Source organism: Microcaecilia unicolor, chromosome 5 (assembly GCF_901765095.1).
Source record: "Microcaecilia unicolor chromosome 5, aMicUni1.1, whole genome shotgun sequence".
Taxonomy (NCBI): Eukaryota; Metazoa; Chordata; class Amphibia; order Gymnophiona; family Siphonopidae; genus Microcaecilia; species Microcaecilia unicolor.
Window position 1 is genome coordinate 236901815 of NC_044035.1, and position 12960 is coordinate 236914774.

The following is a 12960-nucleotide window of genomic DNA, read 5'->3' on the forward strand; positions in this document are numbered from 1 at the left end:
CCGTACAGAACCTCCTTTCTTTGGTATCACAAAGAAAAAGGAGTAACATCCCTTGCCAAGCTGATTTTCTGGCACCGGAACGACCGCCCCCAGGCGGATCAGATTGTTCAAGGTCTGCTGCACTACCACAGCTTTGACCGGAGACTTGCAGGGAGAGAGTACAAACCCGTCTTTTAAGGGTCGGCAGAACTCTAGCTTGTAGCCGTCTCTGATGACTTCCAGCGCCCAAGCGTCTGAAGTTATTGTGGTCCACTCGCCCATAAACGAGGACAGCCGTCCTCCAATCTGCACTGGGGCGTGGACCAAGGCCCCGTCATTGGGTACGAGACCCTGGGGGAGGACCGGAGGGAGCACCTCCGGGACGGCGGTCTCTGCGAAAGGAATGCTGCTTGGGGGAGAAGTTCCTCTTGAAGGAAGAGGGGGCAGAGGAGCCCGACCTGCCCGGGCGGTACCGACGGGCTTCCTGAAACCGTCCTCTGGAGGTACCAGGGCGAGTACTAGCCTGAGCCCTGACCTCTGGTAACTTCTTGCCCTTAGACGTGCCGAGATCGGTCACGATTTTGTCCAGCTCGACCCCAAAGAGCAGCTTGCCTTTAAAAGGCAATCTAGCCAGGCGGGATTTAGAGGCGTGGTCAGCAGACCAATGTTTCAGCCAAAGCCACCGCCGCGCAGAGATTGTCTGAGCCATGCCTTTCGCTGAGGCCCTCAAGACATCATACAGCAAGTCTGCCAAATTGGCTAAGCCCGATTCCAGGGCCGGCCAATCAGCCCTCAAGGAAAGATCCGAGGGGAAAGCCCGCTGCACCATAGTCAGGCTCGCCCTGGCCACATAGGAGCCGCAAATTGAGGCCTGCAAACTTAAAGCAGCTGCCTCAAAGGACGACCTTAAGGCCGCCTCCAATCTTCTGTCTTGGGCGTCCTTTAGGGCCGTGCCACCTTCCACCGGCAACGCCGTTTTCTTAGTCACCGCAGTGATTAAAGAATCCACGGTAGGCCACAGATAGGCCTCACGTTCACCTTCAGTCAAAGGATAGAGGCGGGACATAGCCCTAGCCACTTTAAGGCTCGCTTCCGGGACATCCCATTGAGCCGCAATTAAGGTGTGCATGGCATCATGCACGTGGAAGGTTCTAGGCGGGCGCTGCATCCCCAGCATAATGGCAGAGCCAACAGGGGCTGAGGGAGAGACGTCCTCCGGAGAGGAAATCTTCAAAGTGTCCATGGCCTGTACCAACAGGTTGGACAAATCCTCTGAGCTAAAAAGCCGCGCTGCAGAGGGGTCATCCGCTCCATCCGAGCGGGGATCCGTCTCCTCCATGGAATCCGCAAAGGACCGTTGGGAGACCTCAGATACGCTGCCCTCATCTACATCGGAGGAGACAAAGTCCTCCAAGGCCTGGAAATCAACCCGAGGGCGTTTACCTCTGGGAACCTCAACCTCTTTACCAGACGAGGGAGCAGGGGCAGCGTTTTGCATAAGGAAGGCCTGATGCAGCAGCAAAACAAACTCGGGGAGAAACCCCCAGACTCTGTACTTCCGCAGCCTGGGCAACAGCCCTAGACGCACCCTCAACCGGCGCTCGCAAGAGCGGGGGAGAGACATGCTGCGCATCCAAAATGGCGTCCGGCGCGACACTCCGCGAAGGAGCCGCGCGGGAAGAACGGCGCTTAACTTAGCCGCTTTTGTGCCGTCGCCCAAATTAAGGGCTTCATGGCATAATGTCTCCAACCTCAAGGGCGGCCCAAGAAGAAGCCGTCCGAGCCGCGTGGCCGGCCAAGATGGCGGAGGCGAGGAGCGGGGATGGGCGTTTATGGCGGGAAAAATCGCCACGCCGGAGGAAGGACCGGGACATTCATCGGCCACGAAACTGTCACCCAACAAGGGCGATCAGGCTTTAAGACCCCCGCATCCTCTCTAGAAGCGCCCAAGCGATCCGGGGAGCGACTCTTTATGCCCTCGCCCTCCGACGCCATATGCCACGTGGAGATAAACGGGGAACCCCCTGCCCACTATAAAAAGGTAAAAATTACCTGCTGTCCGCTCCGAGCTGTAACGACCTGGTGTCCCAGTGAGTAGCTGCAATAAACGTTTAAATAAACGTCGAAATAAACGCCTTTAAAGACGTTCAAAAATTTTTTTTTTTTTTTTTAACGGAGCCAGCGGGAGGGGGGAGAAAAGGAGGGACCTGGCACCACCAGGTTTGCACTTGCTCAAAAGAGCCCTCAACCCCAGGCACTCAACAAAACCTAAAAATTAGGCTTGGAGGCCTAGCCAGAGCTGCTGCTGTGTGTGACCACCACCTGCTGAGATAGAGAACATACTGAGGAGTTTCCGGCAGCACATGACCACATATAGGGAGGCAAAAGTTTGCTCTCTATCTCCACCTGCTGGTAGATGGACACAACCCACCAGTCTATGGATTGATCAGCTTGATGATATGGAATTCAACTTTATTTTTGTTAGTGCCACAGAATAATAGAATATCCTTACCTGAGCATACCAGATGGGAGAGTATCGTTCATGACTCTTGACCATAGAGAACAGGTTGACATTCTTGCCAACCAGAAGTTCATTCATAGGCTCCATCTCTACCACTCCTGTTTCATCAACAGATTCAACAGCGTCTAGTGTCTCAAAGTCCCATGCCTTGAACAGAGGATCAAATGAGCAAAATAGATTCAAAATAATTAGTTATCTTTGCCATTCATCAATTTGCAGAACAAATTGACACCAAAAGATATTACAAGAATCAATTCTTTACCGGATATTTTCTTTCTATAACTGACTGCTTAATTCTATTATGTTATCCATGTTCTTTATGTAATACCAATTGCATCTTTTAATCTGGAATGGCGAATGCCATGACGGAACATTGTAAGCCACATTGAGCCTGCAAATAGGTGGGAAATGTGGGATACAAATGCAACAAATAAATAAATATAAGCAAGCATTATGGAAGATTATCCAATTCTCTTCAGAAATTCATTCTGTTCTACACAATGTCAGACACTTCTTTCGGGATGATTTAATTCACCTTAGAAATTCATTTTTAACATTTTATGATTCAATCCACATAATTTTCTCAGGATCCTCTATGTCAGGAAATCATTGTTCACAGTCTCTTAAACAAAAATAAAACCCTTCGTCCATGACTATCTATTGCAGAAACTACCACAACTTTTCTGACTCCTTCTATCTGATCTCAGAAATAATGCCAATTCCTTACTGAAGCTACTCAAGATATCAACAATGAATATGCACCAGGTAAATCTGCATGTACTGGAGTTCAGTATATGCAAATTTATCAGATACATATTCACTGTGAATATCCTGAAAACATGCCTGGCAGTGGGGTCACCAGGACAGGTTTGCAAATCCCTTCAACAGAGAAATCTAAGAATGCTTTAGTTCAGGTCTTTCTAAATCTGTTCTTGGGTCTTCGGGATATCCACAATGAATGTGCATCAAATAAATTTGTATATGCTGGATTTCCAATGTATGCAGGTTTATCTCATACATATGGTTTGTGGCTATTCTGACAAATGGCTGTGGGGTCCCCTGGACAAGTTTTGGAAACCCTGCTTTAGTTTTTCTGCAGCCCCCAGTTTCTCATGTATCAAACACAAATATTCAGCAGACTCTCAATTCCGTCTTATAGGGACCCTGCCGCATCCAATAGTAAAGTCTTCAAGGGTTCCTACATACAAGTATGTTCCATCTAGTTTTCAATAGACAGTTTACTCCTTCATTATGATATATCACTTATTTGCCTCAGCACTGCACATAACGTGTTAGAACCCCTGGTCCGATTACCTACTATTAAGTTAAGTACTTTAAGTTAAAATAATAAAGAAGATAAAATCTGGTAAAAAAAACTGATTTTAAATATTATGATATTTAAAAGCCTACGAAGAATCTGGTGCAGGCATTTCCAACATTAAGTGAAGGTTGGTTATGTGCACTGCTGAGGCAAATAAGTGATATATCATAATGAAGGAGTAAACTGTCTATTGAAAACTAGATGGAACATACTTGTATGTAGGAACCCTTGAAGACTTTACTATTGCCCCCAGTTTTTCATACATGTAAAATGGGAAAAAAACAATATATTGGTCTGCACTGTAAAAATTTAGTTTGATTATCAAAGAACTCACCCGGACATATCCATCTGTTCCAATAGTGATGAGCTCTCCCTCATCCAGTACAAATTGATTAATGGAGCCAATGTGACATGATCTTTTTCCTTTTCGACATACCTCAACTTTGATGAGGCCCCCTTCCCAGAGGAGCATGTTGCCCCATTCTGAACCAGAAACCACCTTTCATTTGGGTAAAAGAGAGAAAAAAAAAAACCTTAGTCATGCTGAAATGCTTAGTCATGCTGAAATGTAGTCGTACAAGTCCTTCACTTATTCTTTGGGATTGCTTACTTTTAAAAATAGGATACAGGGATTAATAGACCATTTATCTGACCCACTGTGGAAGTTTTTATGTTCTTATGATGGTGAAAGTGGTGTCACATGTATTACTTAGTTGATTCAGGATGTTTTCTGTGCCTAAGGTGCAGAACCAAAACCCTTTGAGCATTGTTTATACAGGTATAACTCCAGTGTGTAAATTCCATGAAGTACTAAAATATGCATTTACAAAGTCTCCAATAAAATTAGATATGGAAAGAACCACTTTAATCCATTCCATTCACACAAAATGATAGGTGAATAGTATCTAGAGATATTTCATTAATTTAAAAATGCAAAGATTCATCAATAACCAGAGCATCGGTCTAGTGCAAAAAATTGTTTACTTTTACATATAAGAAGAATCAGTCTGAAGTTGAAATCCATTCCACTATTTGCCTAGGAGAAATGATTCTTTTTTGTCTTTTTTTCATGTTTTCTTTAGGAAGTTTGATAGATTTGGCACATTTGCAAGACAATTCTATGACTAAAATACTCGCACACAACCTACCCAACATCCGCCCATCTACTACCTCTTTTACATCAGCTTAGGATCAACTGTATTTAAATCATGTATCGATTTTATCATAACCTTTTACATTAGCCTATGATCAACTGTATTTAAAACATGTATTGATTTTAACATAACCTCACTCTGTAAGCCACATTGAACCTGCAAAAAGGTGGGATAATGTGGGGTACAAATGCAATAAATAAATGCAATAAATAATAATAATAATAAATAATAATGTAGTTGCATACCCCATATGCTAGGCACTATGGGGTAGATTCAATAAATAGTGCCCAAATTTAGGCACCAGGATGATCCACACTAAGGCAGTATTCTGTAAAAGGGTGCTCTGTGCAAAATGAACTTTACAGAATATTACCTTAGCATGTATTTTGCGCCTAACTTTAGGCATGAGCATTTATGCCTACCACAATTTGGTGTAAATGCCCACACCCAACTGATCAATAATATAAGTAACCAGAGTTCTTCAGAACTGTCTTGAAAAATAAAAAATAAAATAAAAAAAGGATACAGGTAGAGAGCGTTACATACTCATTCTTAAACCAAAACATGCATGCATTAAAATATTTATGTGAAATGGAGAAATTCTCAGAGGTAAGACTCGCCCAAGTGGAATGCCCACACAAGGTATGGCTATCCCTAGAGGGTGGATGCGTTTCTCTATCATTGAAAATCTCCCATGTGTTGAAATGAACAACGATAAGCAAACAAGTGCTCTCGATCCAATAAAGTGATAATCAAAAATATGACAATTTTTTTGCCTGCCAAGAAAACTAACAGGCTTATTTTCTAAAGAGAAGGATGCCCATCTTTCGACACAAATTGGAAGATGGGCGTCCTTCTCACAGGGTCGCCCAAATCGGCATAATCGAAAGCTGATTTGGGGCATCCCCAACTGCTTTCCATTGCAGGGATGACCAAAGTTCCCGGGGGCGTGTCGGAGGTGTAGCGAAGGCGGGACTTGGGCGTGCCTAACACATGGGCGTCCCTGACGAACACTTGGCCGACTTTACCCTCGTCCTTTTTTCTTACGACCAAGGCACAAAAAGATACCCGAACTGACCAGATGACCACCGGAGGGAATCGGGGATGAATATGTAAAGCTCTCTACCTGTATCCTTTTTTTATTTTTCTGAAGAACCCTGGTTTGGTATATTATTGATTGATTGATTGTTAGCAGTGGTATTGAGAGGGATAGTATATTTTATTTTTTGGCACACCCAACTGATGGCACTTAGGCGTGCAAATGCAGAAATGAAGATATGCTATAACACCATGCCTAATTTCTGGGAACACCCCTTCCCATGGCCACATCCCCTTTGGAGTTGTGCACTATGAAATTTAGGCACACATGTTATAAAATACGGCATAGGGCAAATCCATGTATAAGTCCTAATAACTGCCTATTAAGAGCTTATTAACACCAATAATTGATTGCTACTGCCTAACTAGCTAACTAGTTTATGAGCGGATCTGTGATCTGGGTCCAAAACTGAATGCCCAAATTTTGGCAACTTATACAGAATCTGGCAGTAGTCTATAAAATAGCACATAAGTGCATTAGCACATAACTATAAGGGGATGGGCAATTCAAGGGCATGACATGGACGTGTCTCCTATATATGCATGTAACTTACAGAACACTGTAAGTTATATACATATAGGGAGCAATTAGGCATGCAGTGTGCTTCATCATAGCGCCCGACACATGCTTCTCATCACCTGCATCCACAGGGCTTCCACTAGATGAAGGTGGTCATTTTTGGAAGGCTTAAGTGGTATTACATATGTAGCTAGTAATTTTAGAATGTGCTATTTACATTTTTAGATCTGCAGCATGCAAAGGGGGTGTATTGTGGTGTGGTTTGGGTTGGCCAGCAAATTGTGCATGGAAATACATCACATACTTAAAAAATGCTAAATGTTAGTGTTTACACATGCTCCCTGACAGGCATAAGTGTCAGCTGCTCATTTGGAGTGGTGTTTGCACCAGTGATTGAGAGGACAACTGTGCTAACCCCTCTAATGTTTTACACAAACTCAAATATTTAAAGAAAAATTCACTTGGCTCCTTAACTGGCTCTTCTTGAACATCCAGTTTTGTGAAATCTGGCACTTGGTGCATAGGTTGTAAAATTGAGACTTCACATGTAAGTGGCACACATTCAAAATCAGAGAAATGCCACTCTTTTAGTTCCATTATAAAATAACTTTTCCCACTGGACATGCTACAATCTACACGTATTTCCATTGCCCTTATGCATATTTTGCAAAAGTCTCCATATTCAGCAAGCTTTTTGTACAATACCTAGGAAAATTGTGTATATCCAGATCCAGACATTCGAATTTCTAGCTAGACATCTTGTGCAAAATCAGGTTTGAAGAGTCTAGCAACCTTTTCCACTACAACAGATACCCTCAGGAAGAACCTGACTCTTCAAGTGAAAGAACCATCTTTCTCTTGACATTCTCTCTTTGATAAGGGTAGAAAGGAAGTAATCTAGGTCAAATAGAAAAGTAAGGCCACTTTAAGAAAGAAGGATGGCCTCAAATGAGAAGTGACCACATTTCAGGAAGATTAAACAGGAGTCCCAGCACTATAATGCCTAATTCTCTAACATATGCCTAGCCAAAGAAATGGCTACCTGAAGATCATCCCAAGGAAAGACTTCTTTAGTTATGCCTGCAAGGGAAGGGAGGAAATAGGCGACAACCCAGTGGAATTCCATTGATACAATCCTGAATCAACCTCTATAGCACAAAGATGCCTGTCATCTGTACATTCTGAGACTTATGGACTAGGCCCTTGCTCCAACCCTTTTATCAAAGATTTCCAAACAGTCAGGATGTCCACTCTTCAGGGCAAACAGTCAGCTCCTTGAAGTGGAAGAGTAGCTGAATGGATAGAGCAACCTGCCCTTCAAAAGGCAAAGCCATAAGACCTAATGGAGAATATGATCCAAGGGATTGGACATTACAATAGCATTCTTTGATAGTGGGTGAATCATAAAGAGGCCTCAGCCTTTAATCATTGTAGAACTGCATACTATGGCCTTTCTGGTTAGTTAGGAGCTACTAAAATGATCACTGATGGGCAATCTACTAGTCTTCTAACTTTAGGTTAAGTTATAATAAGGCCTCAGTTCCACTGGCACCCTAATCTTTCCAGTGACTGAGAAGCCTATCAGACGTGGAGATCTTACCAGCTGCCATTAGATCCATGTGAATTATACGTAAACCATTTTGGCTGTACCACAGAAGGGTGGTACATTAATAATCTAACAATAATAATAATGATAATAGTCTTATCTTTCAAAAGACCTTCTGGTCCAGACCCCACTCTCGGAGAACCAAGTGAAGTCAGTCTGCATGTAAACTGCTGTTAGTTGTCAGAGATATACTAGACCCACTGGAATAAAATGATCACTTTGTGAACCACCATTGTACTTTGTATGCTCCATTGACTGTCTACATATGCTACCATCATGGCATTGTCCAAGAGCAATGTGAGCACCATCTTCTACCCTAGAGACATGATGGGTAGCTGAGCTAATCCAATGGCTCTAGCTCCTAGTTTGTGTAAGGGCCACATGTTCATTCTTGGAACACAGCCCCCTAAGCTATCTGTCCTCTGCAATGAGTTCACAACCTCACTTGATGTGTCAGATGAAACTATCTAAAAGATGATTCATAAACCACTTCTATCAAGAAATGTATGAGGACAGGGCACCCAAACAGTCCCTCCTTAATGAGAGCAATACAAGGAGGACAATTTCAAATACCTGAGATAGGGAAGAACCATAGAGCCAAGGAACTGCCACGAAGAGTTCATATTCAGGTTACTAGTTACAAGGAGTCCACTACGGGACTCTACAGTCAAAGAATCTGAAACTCCAGGAGTCCTATGAGAAAAACCTCTGAACCTGAGTTAGTGTGGTTATCCTTTCCTGTACCACAAAAACTCTACCCACCTTGTACCAAGAGAGGTCTCCTGTTGTTCTAAAGGCTGAATTGTATTCAATTGCTGTATACATAATTCGATCCCTAGCTCAAGACTTCTAGTAGCTGAATCACTCTGGATGATCCTATTTTACTTCTTTCTAGCTAAAGTTCAGATCTAGGAAACCCTGATGTCTTCAACTTCTTAACAAGGACCACAACTGCCACCATTAGAATTGGAAGTGCTTCCCCAGGGCAAACACTGCAGACATTTCTGATGTCTTTCTCTAAACAGAGTGTACAAAGATGCTTCTGAGACAGATAAAGCGAAGTTACTTACCTATAGCAGGTGCTCTCCAAGAACAGCAGGACAGATATCCTTACATCTGGATGACGTTATCCGACAGAACCCGGTGCAGGATCTTTAAGAGGCAGCTGCCCCACCGCACATACATGAGTGCCTTCCTGCCCAACGTGTGAGCGCAAGGCCCTCACTAGCATATAATAGCTGGAAAAGAATTCAACTCCTAGGGGAGGTGGGAAGATTGTAAGAATACCTGTCCTGTTGTCCTCAAAGAACACCTGCTACAGGTAAGTAACTTTGCTTTCTCCAAGGACAAACAGGACAGTGGCATCCTTACATCTGGGAATCCCTAGCTACCAGGCTCACCGAAACAACAACAGTAGGAGAATATAGTCTTGCAAAGGCAAGACTATTCTGAACCAATTAACCTTAAAAGAAATTGAAAACTGGTAAGTGCAGCCTGGAACTGAATATAATGGGTCCTAGGAGGGTGGAGTTGGATTCTAGACACTAAACAAATTCTGCAGGACTGTCTGAACAAACCAACTGTCGCATCAGGTATCTTGCTTGAGGAAATAATGAAATGTGAATGTATGATCTGAAGACCATGTTGCAGCCTTGCAAATCTCCTCAATGGAGGCTGACCTCAAGGAGGCTACCGATGTAGCCACGGCTCTGATATTATGAGCTGTGACATAACCCTCCAGAGTCAGCACAGCCTGGGCATTAGTGAAGGAGATGCAATCTGCTAGCCAGTTGGAAAAAGTACACTTATCAATAGCTGTTCCCATCCTGTTGGGATCAAAACAAACAAAAAACTCAGTGGACTGTCTATGGGTTTTAGTCCGCTCCAGATAGAAGGCTAAGGCTCGCTTGCAGACGAAGGTATGTAGTGCACTTTTGCCAGAATGGGCATGCAGTTTTGGGAAGAATGTTGGCAGAACGATTGGCTGATTAAGATGGAACACTACCTTAGGAAGAAGAATGTGTGCAGAGGACTACCCTGTTATGATGAAATTTAGTATAAGGCAGACCAGCTACTAGGGAATGAAGTTCACTCACTCTGCAAGCTGAAGTGACCACCACCAAAAACAAGAACTTTCAGGTCTGATACTTCAGCTGAGAAGAGTCTAGTGGCTCAAAAGGAGCTTTCATCAGTGGGATGAGGACAACATTGAGATCCTAAGACACTATGGGAGGTTTGATGGGGGGCTTTGCCAACATCAAATCTCTCATAAAGTGAGCAACTAGAGGCTGTAAAGAGAGGGGCTTGTCATCCACACGAGTATGATAGGCACTAATTGCAGAGAGATGAATCCTTACATAGTTGGTGTAGGATGTACTCAAGAAGTTTTTGTGTGGGACAAGTAAGTAGATCTAGGGCCTTGCCCTCACACCAGGTGACAAATCTTCTCCATTTAAAAGAATAGCACCTCTTAGTGGAGTCTTTCCTGGAAGCCAGAAAAATTCTAGGGACACCCTCAGGCAGGTGCAAGGAGGCAAATTACATGCTCTAAACATCCAGGCCATGAGAGCCAAGGTCTAAAGTTTGGGATACAGAAGGGACCCCACGTTCTGTGTTATGAGGGTTGGAACCAGTTCATTCTCTATGGATCTTCAGAGGACAACTCCAGAACTAAAGGGAACCAGATCTGCCTCTGCCAGTATGGTGTTATTAAGATCATGGTTCCCTGATCTTGATTGAGTTTCAACATAGTCTTCCCTACTAGAGGAATAAGAGGATAAGCATACAGTACTCCAATGCAGGTGTAAGGCATATGATGCCAGTCTGTTTTGTGACCTGAGTCTGGAGCAGTACTGAGGGACTTTGTTGTTTATGTGAGTAGCAAAGAGATCCACCAAGGGGGTGCTCCACACTTGGAAGATCTCATGGGCTATGCCCATACTGAGAGACCACTCATGTAGTTGCATAAGCCTGCTCAGTCTGTCTGCCCACACACTACATATGTGGCTCTGAGCACCATGTTGTAATTTAGAGACCACTGCCACATCTGAACTGATTCCTGACACAAGGGGTATGAGCCCGTCCACCCCTGCTTCTTTATGTAATACACTACAATCTGATTGAACATTTAAATTAGAATAACATCATCTGATCTCTGAAAGTCTTAAAAGCATTCCATATCTCCCAGAGTTCCATGAGATTGATGTAAACAGACTGCTCCTGGAAGGACTAAGTCTCCTGAGTGTGAAGCCTATCCACATAAGCCCCCCAGCCCAGACTGAATGCATCCATGGTCAAGATTTTTCAGAGTGGTAGAATTTAGAATGGTAGTCCCTGCACCAAACTGGACCGAATTAACCAACAGTGTAGTTATTGCTTGAGCTATGGCATGACCCAGATGACATCATCCAAATTTCCAGTGATCTGATGCCACTGAGAAGCTAGGGTTCATTGGGCTCTCCTGAAATAGAGATGTGGCAAAGGGGTTGGTTGACATGTACTGTTGAGGCCATGTTGCCTAGCAATCTTAACAGCTGCTGAGCTGATACTTGCTGGCTGTTGCAAACCTGGCCTGCAATTCCTGAGGAAGGAAGGCCCAAGCTTGCACTGTGTTTAGCAAGGCCCCTATATACTCCAATTGTTGAACAGTTTGGAGATGGGACTTTAGGTAGTTCATTACAAATCCTAGCAGCTCCAACACCCAGATAGTCCTCTGCATTGATTCTTCAGCACCCTCCTGTGACCATCCAATCGTCCAAGTAGGGAAACATATGCACTCCAGTCTGTGTAGCAATGCTGCGACTACTGCAAGACATTTAGTGAAGACCCTGGGCGCAGACTCAAGGCCAAATGGCAGAACACGGTTCTGAAAGTGGTGCTTCCCTACTATAAATCTGAGGTACTTCCGGTGACTGGGAATTATCTGGTTGTGGGTATATGCATCCAATAAGAAAGTGAATGCTACATACCTGTAGAAGGTATTCTCCGAGGACAGCAGGCTGATTGTTCTCACTGATGGGTGACGTCCACGGCAGCCCCCTCCAACCAGAAACTTCACTAGCAAAGGCCTTTGCTAATCCTCGCGCGCCAATGCGCACCGCGCATGCGCGGCCATCTTCCCGCCCGAACCGGCTCGTGTTCGTCAGTCCCATATGTAGCAAGACAAAGACAAGGGAAGACACAACTCCAAAAGGGAGGCGGACGGGTTTGTGAGAACAATCAGCCTGCTGTCCTCTGAGAATACCTTCTACAGGTATGTAGCATTCGAGGACAAGCAGGCTGCTTGTTCTCACTGATGGGGTATCCCTAGCCCCCAGGCTCACTCAAAACAACAAACATGGTCAATTGGGCCTCGCAACGACGAGGACATAACTGAGATTGACCTAACAATTTATCCAATTAACTGAGAGTGTAGCCTGGAACAGAATAAACATGGGCCTAGGGGAGTGGAGTTGGATCCTAAACCCCGAACAGATTCTGAAGCACTGACTGCCCGAACCGACTGTCCCGTCGGGTATCCTGCTGAAGGCAGTAATGAGATGTGAATGTGTGGACAGATGACCACGTCGCAGCTTTGCAGATCTCTTCAATAGTGGCTGACTTCAAGTGGGCCACTGACGCTGCCATGGCTCTAACATTGTGAGCCGTGACATGACCCTCAAGAGCCAGCCCAGCCTGGGCGTAAGTGAAGGAAATGCAATCTGCTAGCCAATTGGATATGGTGCGTTTCCCCACAGCCACTCCCCTCCTGTTGGGATCAAA

The 12960-nt window shown here is 44.4% G+C and overlaps 1 protein-coding gene across 1 annotated transcript in view; it reads right to left on the bottom strand.

Annotated features, from left to right (window-relative positions):
• Nucleotides 1-12960, bottom strand: part of CFAP44 (cilia and flagella associated protein 44) — a 444725-nt gene that overhangs the window by 355067 nt on the left and 76698 nt on the right. The window contains exons 7-8 of the mRNA XM_030203902.1: nucleotides 4156-4320; nucleotides 2492-2647 (exon numbers count right to left, since the gene is read on the bottom strand). Coding sequence (XP_030059762.1) covers nucleotides 2492-2647; nucleotides 4156-4320 — 321 coding nt within the window. The remainder of the gene's footprint in view (nucleotides 1-2491; nucleotides 2648-4155; nucleotides 4321-12960) is intronic.